Genomic DNA, 27,494 nt, shown 5'->3' on the forward strand with positions numbered 1-27,494 from the left:
CGTGTATGTGTGTGTGTGTGTGCGTGTGTGTGTGTTTAACCTGGTCCTGTGTTTCTCTGTCCAGTGGAGCGTTGAGGTAGATGACTCCTTCTCTGCTAATCGTGAAGAGCATCTCTGGAAACTCTCCCTCCAGACTGTACTCCACTGGACTACCACTCCACTTCACCTGCAGCCAAGCGTGTAAACATATATACTGCTATTATAAAAACACATTTGTTATTACGATATATTTCAGAAATGCTGACTTTACAGAAGACAATGTCAGCTGTAACCAGCTTCTAAGACTGAACAGGCCACCTGAAATAACAGCAGCTGTAAAAAAAAAGTGAAGGGTGGAAAAGGAAAAGTTCAAAAAAATAAAGTTTAGTCATCGATTCTCTTAAAATATTTTTGGGACTTTGGTACTACATGATTGGCTGCTCTCAACTGTGCATCTCCTTAAACAAAACAGCTTGGCGCAGAGCACATATAACAAGTTTTAGAAAACATTAGGACCACATCAGCTTAGCGGACCTCATAACACAACGTGACAACATACAAAAACACCATAGATCACAGAGACCTGCACATAAAAGATGAAGCGGTGCTATAGGGACCTGAGGCTGATGTTTACAATTAAGTTTAAGTGTAAGTTTAGCAGAGCACTCAAGTGATGAGCAGACAGTGACTGGAGAGTGTACAGAGGTCAGCAGCTGCCAAAACAAAGCAGCTGCCCCCACAGCTGAAGGATTTTCCACTCTGCTGGAAAAAGAGCAGCAGCTAGTGATGGAAGAGGTGTGAAAAAGCACCGAAGAAGGAGAGGACCCTGGAGGTGAGAGATGGACCACGTGCTCCTCTGGACTGTCCCCCAATACCTTCTGCGTTTGTTATGAAGATGGCTTGCCAGAGTTCGAGCCTGTGTACACACAAGCACAGACACACACGCACACACACCAAAGCCACTATACACTTTCCACAGGCCTGCATACACTTTCAGAGACGTTCAGGAGGGCAGCGCTTTGAAGAGATTAATGACCTCAGCTCGTGGTCTAAAAATGGTTTGCTCCAACCAAGGTGATGTCATCTGTTGAGTTTCCAGCCTTTTGCTGCTCCTCTACACAAATGATTAAGTTGTATGTTGAGATTGAGGCTGATAACGCGAGTCTTTGAAGTGCACTCCTGTTGAAAACAAAAGAGCTAATGCAGAGGCATCCAATCTACGAAACTGATCTCAGTTTATTCGCACACAGCTTGCAGCAAGTCGTTGGTCAATGGATGAAGCTTGAGAGAAGGGTTAGGCGAAAGGAAAATAAGCAACTGGAAACTGGGACTAAGACCAAGAGACTAAAGGTGCACTACATGTCCCCTTGTAATAAGTGAATTCAGTAAATTTAAAGTGCGTACACTGTGAACACTGACGTCAACTCTGCACACACAGCTCATAATCTTGCATGAATTGAAATGGGACACTCTGGTGCAGCTGGTCCAAGCATGGGCTAAAGGGTTACATAAAAATGTGGCCTGAGCCAAAGGTAAAAGGAGATGAGACAAATTTGCAATTTCTCTGTTGTGAGACTAGCATTTGAGCTTTTGATAAAACAATTCAATAAATGTAATATAAATATTTAATACATTCATTCATTCATTGTCTGTAACCACTTATCCAGTTCAGGGTCGCAGTGTGTCCAGAGCCTACCTGGAGTCATTGGGCGCAAGGCAGGAATACACCCTGGAGGGGGCGCCAGTCCTTCACAGGGCAACACAGACACACACATTCACACCTACGGACACTTTTGAGTCACCAATCCACCTACCAACATGTGTTTTTGGACTGTGGGAGGAAACCGAAGCACCTAGAGAAAACCCACGTGGACACGGGGAAAACACACCAACTCCTCACAGACAGTCACCCGGAGCAAACCCACGCAGACACAGGGAGAACACACCACACTCCTCACAGACAGTCACCCGGAGCGGGAATCGAACCCACAACCTCCAGGCCCCTGGAGCTGTGTGACTGCAACACTACCTGCTGCGCCACCGTGTCACCATTTAATACAATATAAAATTTAAGGGAAAACACCAAAAAGTTTAAAAGCAACACTAAATTGGGGTCCTAATGAATATATACTGGATTTTTGTTTCTTTCTTAAGCACGCTGAGCTTTACAGTAACAGAACTGCATTTCTGCTGTGGTTTTGCTCTGTGTGTGTGTGTGTGTGTGTGTGTGTGTGAGAGAGAGAGAGAGAGAGAGAGAGAGAGAGAGAGAGAGAGAGAGAGAGAGAGAGAGAGAGAGAACGAGAACGTCCTTGTTTCATAACAGCTGTGACTCCCACCACCCACATGTGCACTCAGCACCCAAGTGAGTGGGCAGAACAAGGCTTTCCCGGTACCAGAAAAAAAAAAAAACTCAAGGATTATAGACACACGTTCACATGCGCACAGACATTTTTATGCACACTACCACAAATGTGTGCACTTCATCATGCACATACACACACACACACACACACACACAGTCATACATATGCTTTCAAGAGCATGTCGTGACTATAAATCTCTCTCGAAATGTGACATAACCTTATCTACATATTTCCCTTATTCTGCTACAGTATCAGTGAATCAGGCATTCAGCCATTTTACAGTGGCATTAATATTTATTTTTGATTGAAAGCACAGTATTTGGAGAGGAGAAAACATAAATAAATGGCATAAATATGCTGCTATCCCATGCAAAGTCTATTATATTAAATCTAAAAAGAAAGTAAATAAAGTTTTCACCTGAGGTTTTCCAGCCATGTCACATCTGTATACTTCATGTGCACAGCTAAGAGCATTCGGCACATTTGCCTGCTCAACAAACACGGCGTTGCTAAAGGCGCTAAACATGAGAGCTGCTGTAAACATAGAGATAGCAGAATAATCTCAGTCTTCATCTGTTCATTCACCTGTTGTCAAACCAGAGAAATGGAAAATTAGAGCCAAAACAGAGTCCAAGATTAATATTTTCTTGGCTCCTGAAAGTTGAGGGCTCCATTCAACTGTACAACAAATTAGCAGGTTAGCTTGCTAGCTATATAACTCGCTCATATCATCTAAAGACATTACTGAGCTCTCTCTTTGACTACTCTGAGACTGCAGAACAACTCATAAGCTCGGTGATTCTGTACAGTAGTTTAATTATACAAAAATAATCCAGTATTAACCAGAAGTATATTCTGTATATTTTGTATATTCTGTATATTCTGTATATTCTGTTGGTAATAAATGTGGAGCCACTGTATTCCAGTATGAGTTTGCAGTTTATGTAGTTTTTATTTCCTGATACTGATTATTTTGCAGTGTCTGAATTAATATTTTTTGAGGAACGCAGATACACAGATCCCAAACAAATCAGCAAACTCAGTGCCACACAGAACATCACAGAACCTCTTCTATTAAATCTAGTTCTTTTCAAACAGGTCTATATACAGTGACCATATACAGTACACAGTGATTCTGTTTTTCAGGTACCAGCCCAATCTGTCTTATCAAATGCAATTTAATTAGAGTATTTATATCCATATTTATGGTGTTTAAATATAGATGACCATTGTTGGACTATGAGCCGGTATTTCTACGCCATGCTTCAGCAGAGGGAGGAAAAGTGTAGGAGTGTGTGGGACGAGGACAGCGTGAAGAAGAGAAAGAGTAGTAGGAGGAGGAGGAGGAGGTGGAATAAGACGAGTGGGGGATACATTAGAGGTGAGTGTTTTCACACACCATAGGCAAACTGTGACAGTGATACAAAATAATATATTCACACTTAAATGAAGAAAAAGTGATGCTGTGGATTGATTCAGAATTGTACATCATTTCTCTAAAGAATAAAATACATCAACACTTTTGTGCTTCTCTTCAATTGTGAAATAGTATTGTTGATTTTTGTTTAAATGATTAAATCAATTTAAATTGTATAAATTAAATCCCTCAGCGTTCACAAAAGCTATAGAAACTTATCATGACCCCTGACATAAACCATCATTTATCAAGTCTTATTCCAAAGAAGGTTTCCTAACTCCCAGTGAGTATCCCTCAGAAGGAAAACGGTATGGAACTTTTTTCCTGACTAGTTTATGTACAATAATTTCCAGCTCAGCAAAATACACTGATCAGCCATAACATTACTACCACCTCCTTGTTTCTCCACTCGTTGTTCATTTTATTATCTCCACAGACCCTGTAGTTGCACTTTGTAAGTCTACAGCTACAGACTGCAGTCCATCTGTTGATCTGCACTCTTTGTACACCTCCTGTTCTTCAATGGTCAGGACCTCCACAGAACAGGTCATCCTCAGTACTGCAGTGAAACTGAGAGGATGGTGATAAGGTTGTTTGTGTTGTAGGGGTATAACTTGATCAGACACTCTGACACAGCAGTGCTGCTGGAGTTTGCAAACCCGTTAGTGTCACACTGGTCTGAGAATAGTCCTCCAAACAAAACACTCATTAGCCAAATAATGCTTGCTCTGTGGAGATCCTGTGGGGGTCCTGACAATTGAAGAACAGGAGGTGGAACAGCAGATGGGCTACAGTCTTTAATTTTAGAACTAGAGTAGACAGTGAGTGGAGAAATAAAGGTGGTAGTAATGTTGTGGCTGATCGCTGTAAACTATGTCATATTACCAGAGATGCCCGAAATTCATGAGGCTAGGGTTGGTATAGCCTCATAAACACTGCCCTGCTGTCAAATGTTCTTTGAAGAGTGTTTCCTTTACAATAACCCCTATAAAAATCCCCTCTAGCTGAGCTTCTCTCATCCTTTCCGCTGCAGCTGAGTCTGCAAAGCGCTGCTTATGTTTTCCAGCCAATTAAAATTTAATGGAAACAAAAGATAAGATCTATAGTGCTGAGGAGAACAAGCTGGCTGTCTCCTTCCCTCCTCGCTCCGAGGGTCAGGTGTCTGGTGTTATTTATGTTCCAGCAGGAGCTACGTGCTGCGCTGGACACTGGACTGTGACCAATATAAAATCTGAATAATCAGCTAAAGGTCAGGTCACTGTGAAGGCCAGGTGTCAATTATATAAGACAGGGAGGAGCAGGGGGATATCGACACGCTTGAGGATAGAATGACAATCAAAGTCAAAGACACACACACCTACACACATGTTTTCATACATTGTGGGGCCATTAAAAATGACTTGCATTCCTTTTTGGAAGACTTAGCCTTACCTTCATGGAGGACATAAATATTAATAAATAAATGCCAAATTAAATCTCACTTAAAATATAATAATTTGCATTGTGGATAAAAACGATTTTGTCCCCACATAGTGATATATTCCTGGTCTTTAGGGTAGCATCCGTATAGAACATGATCAACTGATCAGCAGTGGATCATCGTAAGACTGTGGTCTAACCTGAGAGATGGGAATGGGGTAAGGTCCAGGCAGGTTCTCCTGCAGTCTGACCGGGTCGGGTGAGGCCCAGGTGTTTCCTGTCACTTCCACCAGCACAGTTCCAGTGGAGAAGAAAGCATTAGCCTTTCCGCCCATGTCCTGCACCATCACCGAGAGCTTGTAGCGGCCACACATCTCCGGGTCCAGCGTGGAGGCTCCTACATTTGAAATTATCATTAATCACATCCAGATTTAGACACAGTGAATTACTATTTAGTTGCACTTTCCTTATATCTATGTTGGCGGGTCAATTCATCAGTGATATATCACTGTTTTAAAGTTATGATGCTGCTGTGTAAGTATCACTGCTGTGTTAAAGAAATTGTCCAACCATATTATATATGGTCAGAATGGACTATCACATGAGATATGTATGTTTTAAGCCTTTACACTGTTGGTGTGTACAACCATCCACGGGTGTGATTGGTTGAGTGACTTGGTGAGTGTTTGATTGCCCACAGGTGTGTGTGTGTGTGTGTGAATGAATGGGTAATGCCCTGCAGTGGACTGGCTCTGGACCCATCTAGACCCTGATCATGATAATGATAATCATACTGTGCATCAGTCTGAGACTGATGTTTGATTGGAAATTCAATATTTGAAGGGTGGTGTCTTTTGCATGATACTGTAAGTCTATTATGAAAGATTAATTGAATTAATTAAAAGTGTAAATGGACAGAAAGGACCTGGGCTCAGTGTTTAATGTAATTCAAGTTGCCACATTTGTATGGGTTTGGGACATGCAGAAAGAACAATCCAGCCTCTAAAACAAATGTCTGTGTTGCCCTGAGAGCTGTTTAAAAGCCTTGGTAAAGGCCAGCACGTGTCCCCCTTCCCCCTTCTGCTCTGGCGTGGGGCAAAGCCTTAAACAAACAGAGCATAAAAACATTCTGCGATGTGCTGTGCGACTGTAATGGCGTATTAAGCCTCTGAATCTGCCCCGGTGCTTTTGCCAGGCTGCTCTGATTGCGTTTGGCACTGGACCGGCTGATATGACCTGTGTTCGGGCTCTTGATGAGTCACTCAAATTAAACGGTGTTCTGCTCCAGCCTGCTGAGCCCTGGCATGGCTACAAAGCCTGCTCTAGTACATAGTAAAGTTTATTAAAAAAAAAAAAGGAAGACGCAGAAGGACAACCTTGTTAATATCCTCATTAATGAGGCAATCAGTGGCCCTTGTTGGCGTCTGGCTGAATGATTGGGAAGGGTCTGAAGGGGGTTATTCACTGATTTCACGGAGGTGATGTGGAAGGTTCAGTGCAAGAGACTGCTGTCCAGTTAAAAACAGGCAGCCAATAGGTAAACGGTGTCCAGGAATAGCATCAGGTCTGATTCTCACTGCTATCAGGATTTGACTGGTTAGAGCCAGAACGGTTATGTTTGAGTGCTCAGGTGTGTTTGTGTGTGTGAGCAAAAGAGAAAGGGAAAAGGAGTAAAATATATACAGTAGGATTTAGATCTATGTAACTAACTATCTCTCTTAAAGGACACAGTGTTTTAACAGTGAAATAATAAATCGTACATAATGCAGCTTTATGGGTCCAGAAAAGACCATTTCAGTCTCTGTGCTGATTACCGTCCTCAGTGAGAGACACCTCTCCTGTGGTGGTGTCGATATGGAACATGTGGCTGACTGGGATGCGAGGCGTTTGGTCCAGGAGTCTGAAGCGGAGGTCAGCATGGGCAGTGTTGCGGTCATCACGGTCCAGAGCCTCCACCTGCATGAACGGGATCCCTTTGGCACCGGATATAAGACAAGGGACAGAATTACTAACATACTGTTCGACACTGTTAGCAGTTACACAGCTCCAGGGACCTGGATGTTGTGGGTTCGATTCCCACTCCGGGTGACTGTCTGTGAGGAGTGTGGTGTATTCTCCCTGTGTCTGTGTGGGTTTCCTCCGGGTGACTGTCTGTGAGGAGTGTGGTGTGTTCTCCCTGTGTCTGTGTGGGTTTCCTCCGGGTGACTGTCTGTGAGGAGTGTGGTGTGTTCTCCCTGTGTCTGCGTGGGTTTCCTCCGGGTGACTGTCTGTGAGGAGTGTGGTGTGTTCTCCCTGTGTCTGTGTGGGTTTCCCCCGGGTGACTGTCTGTGAGGAGTGTGGTGTGTTCTCCCTGTGTCTGTGTGGGTTTCCTCCGGGTGACTGTCTGTGAGGAGTGTGGTGTGTTCTCCCTGTGTCTGCATGGGTTTCCTCCGGGTGACTGTCTGTGAGGAGTGTGGTGTGTTCTCTCTGTCTCTGTGTGGGTTTCCTCCGGGTGACTGTCTGTGAGGAGTGTGGTGTGTTCTCTCTGTCTCTGTGTGGGTTTCCTCCGGGTGACTGTCTGTGAGGAGTGTGGTGTGTTCTCCCTGTGTCTGTGTGGGTTTCCTCCGGGTGACTGTCTGTGAGGAGTGTGGTGTGTTCTCTCTGTGTCTGCGTGGGTTTCCTCCGGGTGACTGTCTATGAGGAGTGTGGTGTGTTCTCCCTGTGTCTGTGTGGGTTTCCTCCAGGTGACTGTCTGTGAGGAGTGTGGTGTGTTCTCCCTGTGTCTGTGTGGGTTTCCTCCGGGTGACTGTCTGTGAGGAGTGTGGTGTGTTCTCCCTGTGTCTGTGTGGGTTTCCTCCGGGTGACTGTCTGTGAGGAGTGTGGTGTGTTCTCTCTGTGTCTGCATGGGTTTCCTCCGGGTGACTGTCTGTGAGGAGTGTGGTGTGTTCTCTCTGTCTCTGTGTGGGTTTCCTCCGGGTGACTGTCTGTGAGGAGTGTGGTGTGTTCTCCCTGTGTCTGTGTGGGTTTCCTCCGGGTGACTGTCTGTGAGGAGTGTGGTGTGTTCTCTCTGTGACTGTGTGGGTTTCCTCCGGGTGACTGTCTGTGAGGAGTGTGTTGTGTTCTCTCTGTGTCCGTGTGGGTTTCCTCCGGGTGATTGTCTGTGAGGAGTGTGGTGTGTTCTCCCTGTGTCTGTGTGGGTTTCCTCCGGGTGACTGTCTGTGAGAAGTGTGTTGTGTTCTCTCTGTGTCTGTGTGGGTTTCCTCCGGGTGACTGTCTTTGAGGAGTGTGTTGTGTTCTCTCTGTGTCTGTGTGGGTTTCCTCCGGGTGACTGTCTGTGAGGAGTGTGATGTGTTCTCTCCGTGTCTGCGTGGGTTTCCTCCGGTGCTCTGATTTCCTCCCACAGTCCAAAAACACACGTTGGTAGGTGGATTGGCAACTTAAAAGTGTCTGTGTGTGTGAGTGAATGTATGAGTGTGTGTGTGTTGCCCTGCGAAGGACTGGCGCCCCCTCCCGTGTATATATATATATATATATATATATATATATATATATATATATATATATATCCCACCTTGCGCCTAATGGTTCCAGGTATGCTCCGACCCTGAACTGGATACGCACTTACAGATAATGATAATGATACCAGGAAGGAATATACATCAAATTTGAATCATTTCCCTCATGTTATTGATCATCTGTTATTATGTGTAAATATGCATTTCTTCCCTTCACTGATAGAGACCAAATTAATGAATCTCAATGAAAGCAGTCAACTATTTATACGACTGTCTGTCTTCCTGTATTGTCTGCCTTTTATGACCACAATGATACATTACCAGATTGCCAGATAAAAATATTAGGAGCAGATGCAGTGTAAAACGGTCATTGTATAAAAAGTGCAGAGATCTGTTACTATAGCAACAGTAATCACCAGCATAAGAGCCTTGCTTTGGCTGCTTTCATAAAGGGGGAGGAGACATAATAAAGTCTCCAGCTTGAGTGTGCGGATGCATCTTGCGCTGGCGGACCTCCCAGTTACATCCAATTTTGTACTGCGGATGAAATCAATGTAGTATTCAATTGCATCTGATTCCATATAGTGCCTATATGCGTATTATATATTATAATAAAATAATATTATGTTATATATTCATATATTTTTACTCCTGTTTGTCCAGTATTTCTGATGGAAGAAAGGATATTAATAGTGAGTTTGTTCTCTTTTTCTGCAGTGACAGGTGTAGACTTCTTGGAAGGCTGTAGACTAAATGCTGTAATGCAGGGTGGCTTTATTGTTCAGCCAAAAATAATAATAATAAAAAAAAAACATCAGTGAGCTCTGGTCCTGATTTTTGATGAATAATGAATCATTTTGCATAAGAATCTGTCCCTGAAACCTGTGTGAAAGCGTTTGTCAGAAGAAGGAGAGAAAGATCCATCATCATCAAGGAGAGCTTTTCTTCGCTGAATGAATCTGAAGGTTATGATACAAAAGCACGACTGAGTTTGTCACGTCAGTGGATGGATGAAACATCTATGGATCACCGTCAAAAACTGACAAATGAGATGAAGAGAAGCCCTTGATGTGAATCACTGATGTCGTCAATTCATAGTGTCAGTAACTTGTCAACATTGCACATTATACATTCATTCAGGCATTTTTCTCTAACCACTTAATCCTGACATTATTGAGCACAAGGCAGAAAAACTACAGACAGGGTGGCAGTCCATTCATTCATTCATTCATTCGTTCATTCATGGTCTGTAACTGTTTATCCAGTTCAGGGTGGTGTCATTCCATTCATTGTAAATTTGTAAGGTTTCCTAAGATACAGGGAAAATGTTTTGTTTTCGTATATTTGCACTTTATATACTATTTATACCAGGAAATATTTAAAGGAGCACTCAGTCATTTTCTCCAGTGATTCTTGTTCATGTTATGAATCTTTCACCTAGTGTCCTGGAGGTAACTTGGAGTACTAAACATGTTCAAACATGGCTACCACCATATGGGGGACCCATTCTATGGAGCATGAACAGATTCATTCAGGGAGTAAAAATAATTAGATTCTTCATCTCGTGTGTTAACAAATTATTAAAATATGGTTTGCTACGCTTTGATGGGAAAAATCACTTATTGCTACTTTGATTTTTATGCTCTGTGTATCTTTATAGCTGCAGTACCAAAGACGGATATAAAAGCCTGGGTATAAAACAACATAGGACCGAGTTCACAGTCCTGATGGACTCCTCTCCCACCTTTAAGCAGTCCCAGCTGCACAGAGCCCCGCATGCTCTCTTCCAGGAACACAGGCACGTTGTCATTCTTGTCAATGACGCACACTTCCACAGTGAAGCTCTGAGGGTGCATGGACGCTGTGAAGGACACCTGGAGAATTGGAGATACAGGTTTAGCCGTCACGCGGCAGGGTCTTTTCACTGCTCACAGCACATAGCCCTTCATCATGCCTTATGACCTGTAATTTTCTGCAGCGTTCTCCCGGTATTTTTGATGCTGCCTTGAAGCCGAATAGCTGGGCACCTGCTGTCAGCTCAGTCTCTTATTTTATGTGACAAAATTGTGCTACGAATATTCACAGGCCAAAGCTTAGGAATATTTATCTTGATCATGATGCAGGATGAAGAGTTGAATACTTATTATTTTCATGGCTGTTGCTGACAAAGGAAATCTTGAAGCAGAGCAATAACCTCTTTAAATTGTTGTTGTTGGTCCGATGAAAAAGCCACTCTGGCTTCAAATTGTTTCTAGTTTATAGGTTTCTTGGGTTTTAGACTTTTATTTACTATTAGAAAAGCTCTACAGGTTTTATAAAGAACTCAAGCAGGTAAGGACCACTCACCTGCAGAGAGTATGACGGCTGCTTTTCTCTGTCCAGGGGTTTTAAGGCGTACAGGAATCCCGCCTCCACTCCAAAAATACCCTCGTCGTCTCCACTCACTGTCAGATCGGTGTATGTTAAAGGGAGGTCTGGCAGCTGTAAGGGGATAAAAATGCCAGTTTAAGTCCAGTTCTGTGCAAAATCATTAAAAAGACCTACAGCTATTAATTTTCCAATCCAATCAGTTAGTGGTGGGATTTACCATCCACTGTGTGTTTTTGTGTTTGTATAAATTTCTTCTCATTTTCTCTTATGTTACTCATGTTCTCTTACTTAGGGTGACCAGATCTGAGATGGTGAAAAAGAGGAGACGTCTCCGCGGGGGGAGGTGGACGACTACTACGACGGAGTTTTAGGGCCACAGCGTTGAAAAAAAATAATAAAACAAGATTCTGAGATTAAAGTCAGAATTCCGAGAAAAAAGTCGGAATAATTCTGAGAAAAAAAGTCGGAATAATTCTGAGTATAAAAGTCGGAATAATTCTGAGAAAAAAGTCGGAATAATTCTGAGAATAAAAGTCGGATTAATTCTGAGAAAAAAAGTCGGATTAATTCTGAGAAAAAAAGTCGGAATAATTCTGAGAAAAAATCTCGGAATTATTCGCTGCATGTAATGGAGCAGACACAGTGTAACTGTGGAATGCAAAGTGTTGCTTAAGTTATGCTATGGTATAGATTTCAGGAATAAACACTCTTCCCTTCCACATCAGGGCCACAGTGTGATTAGTGTTTAAACCCTGAATCGGTGCACGAACACAGGGCATGTAGTTTCACGATACAATTAATGATCACGAAAATGATGGATACAGAACGAGTAGAACTCCGGCGCCCACGAAGCTCCATCGCGTTACGGCTCGGACTCGTACAAAAAACTAAAGCCTTATGCATGAATTATTTATTAAACGCATTCACACGGCATGACGCAGCCCCTGACTGAGATGCATAAAGGCTTTAGTTTTTTTTAGTCCGAGCCGTAACACGATGGAGCCTCGTGGGCGCCGGAGTTCTACACTTTTACACTGTGTCTGCTCCATTATACGCAGCGAATTATTCTGAGATTTTTTCTCAGAATTATTCTGACTTTTTTTCTCAGAATTATTCTGACTTTTTTTCTCAGAATTATTCCGACTTTTTTTCTCAGAATTCTGACTTTAATCTCGGAATCTTTTTTTTTTACCGCTGTGGCCCTAAACCTCCGTCATACGACTACTGACGTGCAGACTGACCAATTAAATGTTTACAGAGAAGGTTATCAACCAATAATGGTAGCTCTGCAGTCAGACCGTCCAATCAGGCTTTTAGGCTACTTCACCACGCCCCCTTCTCACTCAAGCGAACCAATCCTAGTAGGGGAGGGCGGGACTAGTTTGTGAACAAAACGCTTCTCGAAATTCTATGTAAGCTCTAGAAAAACAAAATCCTGGACGTTTGTGAAATTCCACCCGGACATTTTGTCAAGTCTAAAAAAGAGGACATGTCCGGGTAAAAGAGGACGTCTGGTCACCCTTCCTTACTTAATCTCTTCTTCTGAACAATTAATGACTTGTATTTAATGTCTGTTTGACAGAGTGTGTTCTTTTACTTTTCAGATGTGCACTTTAACAAAAAGCTTTGTTTAATTTGAGGTAAGAATATTCAGATCAGATTTCAGTTGTATTTCTCTTTACTCCAGATGTGCGGCTTTAAAAACGAAACACCACATCTGTCAGCTGTGGTTAAGTAAACCGGCGGGATATGTGACTGTAGCTGACAGGCCTTCGCCTATTCTCTGCTGCTTTGAAGTCAAGGCGCTTGAATTGATTCTTGTTCACAGTTTGCTTTGACAGTTAACATTGTGAGCGGAGGCTAAGGGCTTTTCTGTCAGAGTTCATTTAACATCGTGGACGTAGGGACGCCATGTCTTTAGCAGCCCCCTCTCACCGTCCGTCCCTCACACACACATACATGGCTAAAGGGCCAGCTGCTGCTGACAGCATTAAGTCCTTTTCATGGTTGGCACATGCTATTGCTGAGTTAAAGCTGGCATGGGGTGGCATCTGCTTGGTGCCAGTTTTCAATAAAGGCACGTCCATACTGCGCAAGGCTCCTGACATCTCTGGGGCCCACACATACCAATCATCAGGCCAGGCTTGGTGACCAAAAGCACGCCAGCGATTCTCAGCTTCCAATAATGTTTTCAGGATGTGGATTTGCATTGGCTTTGCAATGGCCTTCGAAGAATAGCATGCCAGACAATGCTCATTTAAAGGGCCCATATGGAAAACTTTTCATGCAAATGGATACCAGCATGCCCTGCAGTCATGGGGATGTTGTTAAGTTCCTTGTTTGCAATTGGTCGTAGTTCATGTTTGTGTGGTTGTTTTGTGCATTTGTTATGTGTTAGTACATCGTCTCCTTGTATGTCTCACCCATGTGTGTCATCAGGTTCTGGTTTGTACGTAAGCGCTGGGGTGGGGCTTTTCTGAGCCTGTTTTTAAGGGTTGTCTGGAATGGTATTTTCAGAAACAAAAAGTTACTAAGAAAATGCTAAGCGCTGCTATTTAAATAAAATGTTTTCATCTGTTTAATAAAACTAGTAACAGATTATATCTGAGGATTATTAAATGGTACAGAGTTCTACATTTTTGATGCTTTTTTTTTCTTTGCTTCATACAGGGAATATTCAATAATGCAGCACTGGAGCACAATTTCCTGTCAGACGTTCTGGGATGGTTTCCCAGACAGGGATTAAGCTTAGTTCAGGAATACACAGCATTTTATACTGTGATTTTTCCATTGAAATGAGGATTTAGTCCAGAACTAGCTTTAATCCCTGTCTGGGAAACCACCCTCGGAGATGTAGGTAGGTGCTAATCCAGTAGCAGATTTCTAAACAATTAATATCATTTTCATTTCAGTTCTGAAAGCGATTGGCAGCCAATGATATTAATCTAAAACCGGTGTTAATCTCTCTTTTTTTGTGTGTGTTGGTGCTTTCGAAACATTGGGTAGATCTATCTATCTATCTATCTATCATTACACTTATATTGTGCCTTTCTCGATACGCAAGGACGCTTTACAATCCACACTGCTCAGAACGCTTAGAACACTCAATCCAGACACACACTGGCGAGAAGCGGCAGCCAAACCCACACAGGAACGACCGTCCACCTGGAGGACTGCATCGGGCACTAGGGTTTCACCCAGGACAGAGCGCCAATCCATATCTGGGCACACACACATTCACTCACACATACAGACATTCATTCACATACACACTCATTTACTCACACACCAGGACAGTTATTAGAGAAGCCAATTCACCTACCCTCCATGTTTTTTGGAAATGTTTGGGAGGTGACCCCGGAGGAAACCCACGCAGACACAGGGAGAACATAAAAACTCCACCCAGCGCTGAGAGGCGAACGTGCTCACCACTAAGCCACCGTGCCGCCCAAATAGATATGGGCACTTTATCAGCAGTCTGGATTGATGGAAGGCCTAACTGATCACAGTAGAGGCCGGACAGCACAGTGCAGCTGTCAGTCAAACTCTGTCCAGGCTCTTATTAAGGAAATATTTCCTTTCCCCCACATTTGCTTGATTTTATTGACAGCTGTATACTTGAAATAGCGTATTAGTCCTCTGAGCAAAGATTCAAAAAACAGCCTTCGAGTGAAAGCCACAAAAGACCACCAGTGACTCACAGCCTGTTTTATTTTTTGTCAGTTATTTCTTTCTGAAAAGCTGAATAAACAGTGTATAGCCACCATTTTGTCCTTTCAGTGCAAACAGAGTGGGGGTAATTAACCACCCACCCTTGTGCATGTCATTAAAATCGACTTGAAGGGTGTTCTGATAGCTCCACATCCAGATGCAGATCAGGCCCCCCTTAGATAATAAAATGGGCCACCAATTACCGTGTCAGAGTGAAAAATCAGTGCAACCTGCCCATTATCAATTGGCATGTGGTAAGGGCGCCTGTCTCTTTGGACACTTTGGCGGCTGGCAGTTAGGCTTTTGTGCAGCAGCTCCATATTTAGTGTGGATGACGAGGGACTGGTGCGTGAGCAGCCAGCTCATAATTACACCTGGAGCTCTTAGAGCCGTGAAAAAGGGAAAAAGAACAACACGTACAAAAGCTCTCCACTTTTCAACTTTTATTCCCATTTCTACGTTTCTTTAGTCAATACTTGTGAGTGGTCTTTAATACCTGGCTCTCAGTCTGATTCACAGCACAAGGGCAGCCAATAATAGCTGTTCCATTTAGGACAAGAGAGCAACAGGTAGAGTGGCTCCTTCCACTATGATTTGTGACGTTTTAATGACGTCAGAGAACAAGCCGAAAATTCAAATGCAGTGGCATTTTTTGAACATTCTTTAAAGCTGAGATTGTAAAGCATTACGTTTCTGTTTTGCATCTGGCTTCTTTTTCAAAAAGGCATTTTACAGATTACAAAGTTAGATACCCCTTGAAGCGAGTGAGTTCGCTACTGCACTCACTGTGGCCACACGGCTTGTATAATCTCCATAGACAAGAATAAAATCAATAGAGACACCCCGGAGTAGCTGCAAATGAGAGGAAAGCCAAAGCCAAGTGTGAGCGGAATGAAGTCTGTCAGCACTCGGGTGTGATGCCGTGTAATGGCAGACTTTTGACAAAAGGAGACATTTGTTATATGAAATAATTAGCCAGGCTGAATGCAATCAAATCCTAACAACAAGTGTATTTACTTCAGCTGTTACTGCAGCAAACAGGCACAGACTCCCCATATTGGATGAGTTGGTGTCGACAGACATCTGGCTGTATCTTGTCTGTAGCATTTTGATATTTCCCTGTTCCTTTTCTCCTTTAGACACTGTAGAGGAACAGTGGTGCACCAGATGAAGGGCTAGTTTGCATTAATGGGTTCAGCAGAGGAACAGAGAAACAGTGTCACCTCGTCCTTTCAGAGAAGCACTCACCTTGGTGAGGTACCAGGGGAAAATGCCATCATAGTTTTCTGGAACACCAATCTTAAGGTTTGCTGCCTTGCCATGAAGAAGACTGAGAGACATTGCCAGCTAAAGCACAGGAAGAACAGGCTTTCATTCAAGTAAACAAAGGTTTATTTGTCGTATGAACTATTCTAGTTCAATTACAAATTAAGGATTACACTTTCGTTTGCTTTAATTGTAAAGAAATCATTTTGCAGCTACAAGGATCAGCTCACAACCATTTTAGAAATATATGAAAATGCAATAAAAAGATAACTTACGCTGAGTTTTATAATCCATGTAGATACCATACCCATCATCTGAATTGTGCCCAGTTGTCTGTTGAGAAACCATCATGTTTCATTATTTTGAACAGGTTTTGAAGCAATTTTATAATTTTACTAGCATTTTCAGCATTCATTAACTTACATACACAAGTCTGATATATGGTCAGTAAATACATGCATATGTGTAGTAAACATAAGTAAGTATCAGTTATAGCACATAAATGTAATATATGTTTCATACATTTGTTAATATTTACATTTATTCTCTTGAAACACTTGCTGTAACCTATCTCCAGAGCCATGGGGTCCTGGGTTCAATCCTCGGATCAATGTCTTTGAGAATTGTGGTATGTTCTGGGAAATCCTTTGTTGATTAAATATGCAAAATTGTCCACAACTGTGAGTGTGTACACAATTTAAGCAATTACAATGTTGCATCATTTAAGTTCTGAAACTTAACAGTAATAAAATGGCCAGTTGCATATATGTCACATAAATGTCCATTTGTGACAAATATAAGTTGGATATGATGGAAATCCATTTATTCAAATATATTTTGCATATTTAATATTCAGGGCGGCACGGTGGAGCAGCAGGTAGGTGTCGCAGTCACACAGCTCCAGGGGCCTGGAGGTTGTGGGTTTCGATTCCCGCTCCGGGTGACTGTCTGTGAGGAGTGTGGTGTGTTCTCTCTGTGTCTGTGTGGGTTTCCTCTGGATGACTGTCTGTGAGGAGTTGGTGTGTTCTCCCTGTGTCTGTGTGGGTTTCCTCCGGGTGACTGTCTGTGAGGAGTGTGGTGTGTTCTCCCTGTGTCTGCGTTGGTTTCCTCAGGGTGACTGTCTGTGAGGAGTGTGGTGTGTTCTCCCTGTGTCTGCGTTGGTTTCCTCTGGGTGACTGTCTGTGAGGAGTGTGGTGTGTTCTCCCTGTGTCTGCGTTGGTTTCCTCCGGGTGACTGTCTGTGAGGAGTGTGGTGTGTTCTCCCTGTGTCTGCGTTGGTTTCCTCTGGGTGCTCCGGTTTCCTCCCACAGTCCAAAAACACACATTGGTAGGTGGATGGGCGACTCGAATGTGTCCGTAGGTGTGAGTGTATGAGTGAATGTGTGTGTCTGTGTTGCCCTGTGAAGGACTGGCGCCCCCTCCAGGGTGTATTCCCGCCTTGCGCCCAATGATTTCAGGTAGGCTGTGGACCCACCGCGACCCTGAACTAGATAAGCGGTTACAGATAATGAATGCATGAATAAATGAATATTTAATATTCATACATCTCCATATATCTGATTTCTGTTTGGGAACAATAAAATACTTTCTTCATTAAAAATGATATGAGCCTATATTAATGTAGTGGTCATAACGCATACTAAAGTGAAGTAAGTGTACAACAAAACAACAACAACTGACACTTACAGATTTAAGTATTAAAATAGTTTACATAGATTTATTGTATATCGCACTGTACATTTTAATTCATTCATTATCTGTAACCGCTTGTCGAGGTCACGGTGGGTCCAGAGCCAGCAAGGCAGTAACACACCCTGGAGGGGGCGCCAGTCCTTGTGACAAACACATTCACTCACATACTCACACCTATGGACACTTTTGAGTCGCCAGTCCACCCACCAATGTGTGTTTTTGGACTGTCGGAGGAAACCAGAGCATCCGGAGGAAACCCACACGAACACTGGGAGAATACACCAAACTCGAATCAGGACTTAAACCCACAACCCCAGGTCCCTGGAGCTGCGTGACAACAACACTACCTGCTGCACCACTGTGACAAGCTTTGTTCTATACTTGTTATTAAAGACGTTAAAGATGTTCCTCTATTCGTAAAGAAGTAGAAACTTAATTGCAACATTAAATAACACAGTTTATAAACTCAACACCATAACATATCTTTTTGGATATAATTTCTTCCCAGATTTTGGAAAAAGTTTAAAGCTAAATCATTGTATGTAACTATCAAATGAGGCATTGGTACCAAAATACACCTCACGTAACATCAGTGCTTCCAATAATAAAGAGAACACTCCTCGGAGCCAAAGAAAACTTTAACCGCTGACGTAAGACAAACTGGACAAATTCTGGGCAAAGCATGTTCTCTCTTTCTTTCCCTTGGCAGAATAAAGCAGTTAAATATACAGCTCTGTGCCCACTGAAGACTCCTGTATTTACCAGAGACACAATCAGACACAATAAAATAACTTCAATGCAAAGATCAAAGAGGAAATCCAAAAAAATTTCCCCAATTTTCTGTTAAAGTCAATGTTTAAGTCTCTGAAAGTGGAAACCTCTGGACTGAAAAGTTCACAGTGGTGGCTGAAGAGTTTCAGACAAATTAAACTCTTCAGAGAAACCTGATACAGGACACTGTTTTAAATCCTCTTCCTGGTGGATGAGACATTGCCTTATGAACGTCTGAGACAACATTTTGGCTCATTTAACTTTAACAGTTTCATTTATAAAGCGGTGTTGTCAAAAAGCAGCTTTACAGCTCCTCGCTCCAAGTGAGCAACTGGATGCCAAGGAAAAACAAAGAGCAGTAGGAATGAAGAATTATATAGTTACAGAGTAACTTTAGAGTTTTGCTGAATCTAAAACTCATAAGACATGCCGGGTCACTGGTGGGATTGCATAGCAAATAATATAATTATATTTGAGCAAGAAAAAAAACACATTCTTATTCTCATCTTTTGCTATATAATAAGAGTCTTATCGGCTAATGGTTTATCGCTGGCAAAGCTTCTCCTCATTAGTGCACCCTCAGCGTTAGATTGCCGCAGCTGTCTATTTCAGTGATCTTTCTTACCTTGCAGTAGAAGTCCAGCCACCTCTGCTCTGCTCCTGACCCAAACACAAATGGCCAAAATGTGAGAGAACTGTGTCTACTTTCAAGAAGCTTAATGTTTAACTCCTTTAATTTGACATGAATCCCCTTAACTGCCTTGTTTCCTGTCATTACTTTGCTGCTCGACATGTCCCTGAACAGTTCCATGCCTGAATATTCATGAGGGAACCCATTAAACACCATTCCTCTCGTAATATCACACTATCAGCGAAGAGTGTTCATTATAGCACCGATAAGGGGTAACTGTAGTGGAAGACATTTTGATTCTGTGTAGAACAATATATTAAAAGCTCATTCAAATCTTTACATACCACTTAAGCCAAATAGAGATTCCCCATCTCAGAGAACCACCCGTGTTTTCTGTGTGTAGTGTGCAGTGTATGTATGAGCATAGATAAGCAAAGGACAGGAAGGCTACTTTTTTTGTATTGTTCTTTTATTATAAAATTAATGTAAACATGTAATAAAATTAACAATTGAATAATATTAAATGGAAGTGCAAATCAAACATTTTGAAAAAAAAAGCTCACAAACACATAATTTATTGCTTCTAGGCCATTCACTCACACCTCTTTAAATAATCAGGATCAAATGTGTGAAATGTCTCAGTCTGGAGGCCCCTGACCCTGCCACACACTCCAAACCCGGTCATGTGTGAGTGTGTGTGTGTTTTCAGCTGAAGTACGAACCTGCGCACTCAGATTCAAGTAAATATGATTCCATGTCTCATGTCAATACAGAAAATTAATTGTGCTCTATTCATGAACATGAGAAGAGTATCCCACTGATGAGGAGTGTAGTTCGTACAATACCCACTGCATTCACAAACATACTTTCCCACTTTCTTTTCTATTTCAAAGGCATGTCCACAGCCTTCCATCCAAACAGAGAAATAGCTTTGAGACTCTACATGGTAAGGCAGCAAAACAAAACCAAAAAAAGAAAATAAAACGAATTAGAAACTTTAAAAGCTTCATGCAGGTCTTTCAACATCGACGCTGTGTCGTCAGCTCTGTCTCCTATAATCTTGTCTATGTTACAATAGAAAATATGCAAATCTCTGTACAGCAGTCTAGTCCTTGGGTTTCACACACAGCTTCTGGTCTCAGGGGCGAGTGTCTGGCTCTCTCAGAGCACCGAGAGGTCATGGCAGGATTTGGACTTCTGTCTGAAGGCCATCTTCTTGTTCTTACGGGCCACCATGCGGCCCAGGAAGCGCTTGGCCTTTTTGCTGATGCTCTCGCGGCGTTTGCAGCTGGCCATTCGCCGCGCATTCTCTTCCTTGCTGTCCTTCCTCAGACGGATCTGCCGGACGATGCCCTCGAAGAGTGTGCGAACGTTGTGGTGCAGAGATGCGGACGTCTCGATGAACTTACAGTCGAACACCACTGCACAGGCACTGCCCTCTGGGGTGGACAAAGAGGGGGACACAGGTTAGACACTGTAGGTGGGTCCTTTTGCACGTGTTCCATGTGAGTATTCTGTGTTTTTCTGATAATAAAACCAGATATGAACTTTCTGAATCATTTCTGAACGAGAAATCAAGCAGAATCGAATCATGGTCATACGTTAGCTACCGATGGAAACATAGCTATTCCTTCAGGCTTCGCATGGAGCTGGGGTCTGATTTATTCAGTGAGATTTTCTTGGTATCACTCATCTAAGAATGGTGATGTAACCCCAGCAGCCTTCACTTCAGCTACCTGAACTATCGGGACAGAGTGAGTGGAGGCCAGGGGCAAACACTGAGGCTCTGCTGGCAGATGATGGGTGACTCACCTTCTAAAGAAACTTCTCTGGAGCGCACCAGGTCACTCTTGTTGCCGACCAGGATGATGGGGATGTTTTCGGACTGTCGAGCCCTGCGGAGCTGGATGCGGAGCTCCGAGGCTTTCTCAAAGCTGGACTTATCCGTCACCGAGTACACGATGATGTAAGCGTCACCCATTCGCATGCACTGGTCTTTCAGCCACTGACTGGTATCCTGTGAGATGACAGAACCAACCAGTTAATAGTGAATATGAGGTCCGAGCTTTTGGATAAGAATCAGAATCTTTATTCTCAAGTAAACAGGAGTTATTTTATGCTCACCTGTTCCCAGATGTCATACAACAGGATATTCGCCTCCTCCTCGTCAACCACGATTGATCTGTCGTATGTGTTTCCTAAGAAAAGCAAGCAGATGATATCTACATTAGCTAAACATAATATACACTGCATTTCAATATCACTGACCCCTGACCAGTGGGATTAACTTCACACATCTGTTAACCCCAGCACTTTCAGTCTTTCAGTCAATTTCAGTCTTTGAAATCTCATATTTCTCTAACTGAATCTCTCAGAGACTAATGGAGGCAATGGAGACTCAATGGAGATAGCAGTAATTAATTAACCTCAGTTTCGTGCCTAAATATAACAATCTCAGGGTGCAATTTTACAGGAAGTTAAGGAATAAAAGTTCTCTTCTGAGCAATATATTCCATTTAATTACACTATAATTGTGTTTAATATTCAAACTAGTCTGTATTAAAATGGGTTGTTTACACTTTGTTAATTGTGTTGTATTGGTGTTTCAGCACATCTTCCATTAAAGGTGTGGTAGGCAGCGTCAGTAGAGTTCCTGTCTGTGTTATTGTAGTTTACCTACATAGCCACCAGAGGTCGTGCATCCTAAATCCTGGCCAGTGCACAAGTACATTGGTCAAGGCAACCTACAGCGGCCAAGCAGGTGAATCACAACAGCAAAGACAGCTATTTTCCTCTGCACTGCCATTTACCACAGGTTTTGAGGCCCAGAATGCATTTGTGCTGATGCTAATGCTAAATTAATGCTCTTTTTTATTTCATTTTCTAACTAATATAAATGAACTGTGAAATATAATCTCAAATTTCAAATTTAAAGCTTTGAGTCTGCACCTGAATTTGACCCCTTTGACCCTGGGGTTTATGTTTTTTGTCGTTGTGTGTGTGTGTGTGTGTGTGTTGTGTTTTTACCTGCATCCTCATAGTCGTGGCTGTCCTCCACACCGCCGAATATGCATGCGAGGCTGGACTTGCCCACTCCATGTTCCCCAAGAAGCACAACCTTGTAGACCTGAGGTTCTGAGTCGCTGCCAGAAGAGATGACAGAGTCGGAAGAGTCGGACACGCAGCTGTGGCGGTGTTGCTCTCCAGGGCTGTACGAGGTGCAGCGCGTGAGAGCGGAAAGCTCTGCGTGGGGAGCCGAGGGCACGCTCCGCCGGTGAAGGTTGTGTGCGTGCACAGGGAACGGCACGCTCCCTCTCCTCTTCTCCATGTTCCTGAGCTGGTCGCCTTTGTTCAAAGTCATGCTATCCGCACCTGGACACAAGGGCACAGCGCAACTCAGCACACGAGCTACACACTGTACTTCCTGTGAAAAGGTTTTGGCACCCACTGGTCTAATGTTCCATGTGACGGAGAATCCTTAACAGAGGATTCACATCTGTCTGCAGGGTTAATACACTGGATGGTAATGAGCCCTGTGCAAACATTATATATGGCACACACTCCCATAAAAAAGGGTTCTTCCAAGGTTCTCTGATAAAGGCAATGGCTCTATTAAGTACCATGATTTCTGTGGAACCATGTGCATGGTCAAATGCTGCTTTAGACTGACGGCATTTCTGAAAATAATCCCGTGGAGCACCAAACCTGTTCTCCTTTTGTAACAAGCGGAACCATGTTACAGTAAAAGAACCCCTTTTCTGTGCTACGCAAAACCATTTTCAAAAAGCTGATATATGTAGAACCATGTTCAACACGTTCTCAGTGAGTCTGAAGAACCGTTTCATCCTGCAGATGTTTCCATACAGAATACATGTTGCCAAATAATTGCATTCACTAAAGAACACTCAAAGCACCCAGTATTTAGGAGTGCACTGTAGATTGTGATTATATCACAATACTTTACACACAAAGCACTACAATGTGACCAGGGATGCTCAGAACTGTCCATCACACCTTAAGCTTTCTAACATCTCATGAGGTGCTTAAGTTGTGGTTGAGATGTGTGTCCGCATCCGTCAGAATATCAGTATAATAAGAAGCGTAATGAATTGTAGATATGGTACTATGTTATAGTACAAACAGTGGTATTAGCAGCCCTGCAGCTCAGCAGTATGATACACATTAGACAGCAGATATAGAAGTAGCCAGGATAATGTTAATTGAAGATAAAACAGGAAACACTAATTGTATACCTTTCTAAAGACAAATCCACACGAGCATCTGTGTAAATGAACCATTGACAGAAGCCTAAATGGAAGAACTGGAGCCTACCTTCTCTGTAAATGTGTCCAAAGTCCTCGAGAAGAAGTGAAAAAGAAAGATCCCAAAAGTAAGGGCTAGAGATCCGAGTGATGTGCTGTGGCCCCGGAGAGCTTCTCTGATGAGTTGAGGAGCTCGCGGATCCCCTTATTTATAGCCGGACAGGGTCCGTGACGTCACGGCGAGGCTGGGCTCGCCTCCTTATAGTAGTGACGTTACTCCAAATAAAAAAAAAAAAAAAAGGAGGGGAGGGAGGGCAAAATGGAGAGTGGGAGTGCGATTAAAAGCTGGCAAAGGTAGTGGGGGAATCTCCCTCCGAAACCCCTCCCGTGAGGATGATGAGGATGATGATGAGGATGGTGATATCACCATTCATGATTTCAGCTCTGCTTCAAAAACCCCGTGAGTAATGTCTACAAAGAGGAACCCTGTTCTAGACCACTGCCCTCGCGCTGTAAGAGGGGATGAGAGAGTGAGAGAAAGGGAGAGGGTGAGAGAGAATGAGGGAATGACCAAATAAGAGGAAAATAAAATGAAAATGAATAAATGAAGAGAAAGAAAAAATGTCCCGTACGTACAGAACCATTTCATCTTTGTTTAATAAGAAATACACCAAATCGTGATCATACATTCATTCATTCATTCATTCACTCGTTCGTTTCTGGAGCTTCGTTCTCAGAGGTGACTTCACCTGGACACAGTTGTGAAGGTGAACGTATAAATAATGCGTTTCCGCCCTCTAGTGTCCAAACTCAGAACTGCACGTACCGTGGCCCAAAACTGCACAGCATTAAACAAGCAAACAAAGAATGAACATAAAGGGAGAACACAACGATATCAGTGGAAATGTCTCCGTTGTAGTGTTTGTGTTTTCGTTTTGTCTTTTTCTGCAGGTTCTCCCTTAAAGCGACACTAGGTAAGATTAATTCATTCATTGTCTGGAAGCACTTATCCAGTTCAGGGTCGCAGAGCATACCAGGAATCACTGGGCACAATGCAGGAGGGGGCACCAGTCCTTCACAGGGTGACGCACACTACACACTTGCACACTCACACCCTGGGACACTTTTGAGTCACCAATCCACCTACCAACGTGTGTTTTTGGAGCATGGGAGGAAACCGGAGCACACGGAGGAAACCCACGCAGACACAGGGAGAACACAAAACATTCCTCACAGACAGTCACCCAGAGGAAACCCACGCAGACACAGAGAGAACACACCACACTCCTCACAGACAGTCACCCGGAGGAAATCCACGCAGACACAGAGACAACACACCACACTCCTCACAGACAGTCACCCGGAGGAAACCCACGCAGACACAGAGAGAACACACCACACTCCTCACAGACAGTCACCCGGAGGAAATCCACGCAGACACAGAGACAACACACCACACTCCTCACAGACAGTCACCCGGAGGAAACCCACGCAGACACGGGGAGATCACACCACACTCCTCACAGACAGTCACCGAGAGCGGGACTCACACAACCTCCCGGACCCTGGAGCTGTGACAGAGACACTACTTGCTGAACCACCATACCGCCCTACTATGTAAGAATTGGTGCTTCCTACCCTCTTCCATTTGGTGCTTTTTGGCTGTCATCTCTACTCAGCTTTTTTACTTTTCCACTATGCAATTTTGGTACAAGGAACCGGGTACTTCTGTAATCCCTACACACTCATGGTTCCAAGTGAGCTTAGTAGGGACTAAACGTGTTGCGTGACTCTTGCAAAGCGCTGATGGGCTAAAGAGACGTGTCAAACATGATGAAATGCAGACATCCAGCACAAACTAGGCATTATTTAAAACTCCATGCTAAAGTAGTGATCACATTTGTTTCATCCGACTCCCAACAGTTCGCTCAAAATTACAAATGCTCCTTGGATTGGTAGACTATGAAAAACCCTAGTGAGAGCTGGACAGTGTAACAGCTGCAATGTTCTGTCTGTACTACTGCGTGGAGCCTCGTTCAGTCCCAAAGCATAACAACACCATGCAAATACACAACAAGTAAACAGCGCTTAACATTACTGTCTCCGCTGCAGTCGTTTCCAAAGCCCACAGAACCATGCTAGTGAACCAGGAACTTAAAAGTGAGTAGAACCAAGTAGAGTAGGTACCATGCAGTGGAAAAGTGCCAATAGTGCAGTTTCTGCAGTGCTGTGCCCTGAGTAGCAATAACGGCTCTGCTCTGTTCTCTCTAATACAGGTCAGTGAAGCACCACAATGATTTGGAAGCTGTAATTTGAATGTAAAAATACTACCTAGTGTTGCTTTAAAAATGTACATTTTTTTTCATGCTTCCTCTTTGATGCATTCTTCATTTCCTTCGTGAGCCTCACTTATAGACGTGACACCTGCATCCTGTTGTGTCCAGTGGGTTTGGTTAATGGACATAGGTTAGTGGGCTGAAGTAGGTTTTAAATGCCCAAAGTGGACTTTGAAGATCTTTATGTCTGACTCCCATTGTGTTGTTTTCTGTGACTTAATTGTTTTTTTTTTTAGAAATTGATACCTACATCCTGTTTGTGAAGTGTACTGATTCAGCCTCGAGAAACAATGAGGTAAGACCCCACACTGATGTTTATGAGGGTTTCTGTGTGTGTGTGTGTGTACTATGGACAAATACACAGTTAAGTGTGGAGGTGGTGGAGATGTTTATCTCTGATCTGGACGGATGAGGTGTCCAGCTCTGAGGTGACGCACTGCACAGCTCAGGCTCTGGCTCATTATCATAGCAAGCACACATGTTCTTCTGGTTATTAATAATGCTATGAAGAGGAAGGGGAGTGTGCTGTTTGTACTTCATTAACAAGAAGAGGGCATCCTTTCTCACATGCTGTTTATGGGGCGGGGGGGGGGGGACATAGGGGGGAAAAAAATAGGGAAAAACACGTCATTTAGATTGTAGTACCATGAGTATTTATTAATTAATTTATTTATTTATTTAAATCAAGACTTTAAAATTAAAATGTGTATATGAAAATTTTGTACGAATTAATTTATTATGCCCAATATCCCCAAAAGTGTGTATAGTGTACGTATAAAAGTGTGTAAAAAATATGTTTACCTTGTTTGTGTGCGTATGTGCGCACGTGTGTGTAAGGACTTGTATTTGTCAAGTTTAAATAAATAACTGGTCATTTACATACATTAAACTTGACTATAAATATGATTTTGTTTGTTTTATTTAGTGAAAGAAAAAGCAGAAGCGTTACACTGACCCCATGTGGACATTCTTAGGAATTACAACAGCGTCGAGCTTTATTTTTTATCATTTCATTCTTATTTTAATGGTGTTGTTGGTTGTATTCGTGTTTTCATGTTGTTCATAAATGTAATTTAACGTGATCGTTGGGTGGTAAATGTTATTATTGTGTACAGTGGCAAAATGGTAATAATGTTAGCAGAGGATGGTTTCGATCCATCGACCTCTGGGTTATGGGCCCAGCACGCTTCCGCTGCGCCACTCTGCTCAACGGGAATTGCATTTTACAACACGGTCTTTTGACATTACCAATCACAATATACCGTTTTAATATTTAATTATTTTAGTATGATTTAGACGTAATTCACATATATTTACCTTGTTTTACCTTAGATCCCCTATCGTTTTGTGTGAGAACGACTATTAAAAACCGTATAATAATTATTAAAATGTCCCTATGTGTTTAATATATTTGTTCCCACATTTGAATATGTAATTTTCACGCCATAATTGATTTTCTATTTTTTTGGATTTGACCATAAGGGCTCCGTAAATGTCGTCTTATAAATTAACGATTATCAAAGTTTAAACTTTGTAAATACCAACGCTTCATGTAATGCGAGTATCTAACCACTAGATGGCAGCACTCCTCTTTCTGAACCTAGGGAAGCGCGCAGTCACAACTTGAGGCCCTTATGCTGATTAAATGTAAACAACTGTATTTATACAATCTTTACCGGTTTTACCCATTTACATTTGACCTGAGTGAGCTTTAAATGAAACCAGAACCAATCGTGTATTAATACAGTTACTCATCTGATTCAAATGGTTTTAAAGGTTTGTTT

General features: G+C 42.7%; 2 protein-coding genes across 2 annotated transcripts in view; both read right to left on the bottom strand.

Annotated features, from left to right (window-relative positions):
- LOC136677673 (cadherin-16-like) overlaps positions 1-16,330 on the bottom strand; it is a 40,166-nt gene extending 23,836 nt beyond the window's left edge. Inside the window, exons 1-7 of the mRNA XM_066655267.1 lie at positions 16,295-16,330; positions 16,002-16,100; positions 11,019-11,153; positions 10,417-10,546; positions 6,993-7,151; positions 5,379-5,575; positions 41-166 (exon numbers count right to left, since the gene is read on the bottom strand). Coding sequence (XP_066511364.1) covers positions 41-166; positions 5,379-5,575; positions 6,993-7,151; positions 10,417-10,546; positions 11,019-11,153; positions 16,002-16,100; positions 16,295-16,330 — 882 coding nt within the window. The remainder of the gene's footprint in view (positions 1-40; positions 167-5,378; positions 5,576-6,992; positions 7,152-10,416; positions 10,547-11,018; positions 11,154-16,001; positions 16,101-16,294) is intronic.
- Positions 16,331-19,646: 3,316 nt separating this feature from the next.
- On the bottom strand, positions 19,647-23,541 carry LOC136679195 (GTP-binding protein RAD-like). Its single transcript, XM_066657582.1, has 5 exons — positions 23,445-23,541; positions 22,140-22,484; positions 21,237-21,310; positions 20,925-21,129; positions 19,647-20,551 (listed from the first exon to the last, which is right to left on the bottom strand). Exons 2-5 carry the CDS (start codon positions 22,471-22,473, stop codon positions 20,274-20,276), a joined length of 891 nt encoding a protein of 296 aa, XP_066513679.1. The 5' UTR covers positions 22,474-22,484; positions 23,445-23,541; the 3' UTR covers positions 19,647-20,273.
- Between the last annotated feature and the right edge of the window lie 3,953 nt (positions 23,542-27,494).

The sequence above is a fragment of the Hoplias malabaricus genome, chromosome Y, assembly GCF_029633855.1.
Source record: "Hoplias malabaricus isolate fHopMal1 chromosome Y, fHopMal1.hap1, whole genome shotgun sequence".
In the NCBI taxonomy this organism is placed as follows: Eukaryota; Metazoa; Chordata; class Actinopteri; order Characiformes; family Erythrinidae; genus Hoplias; species Hoplias malabaricus.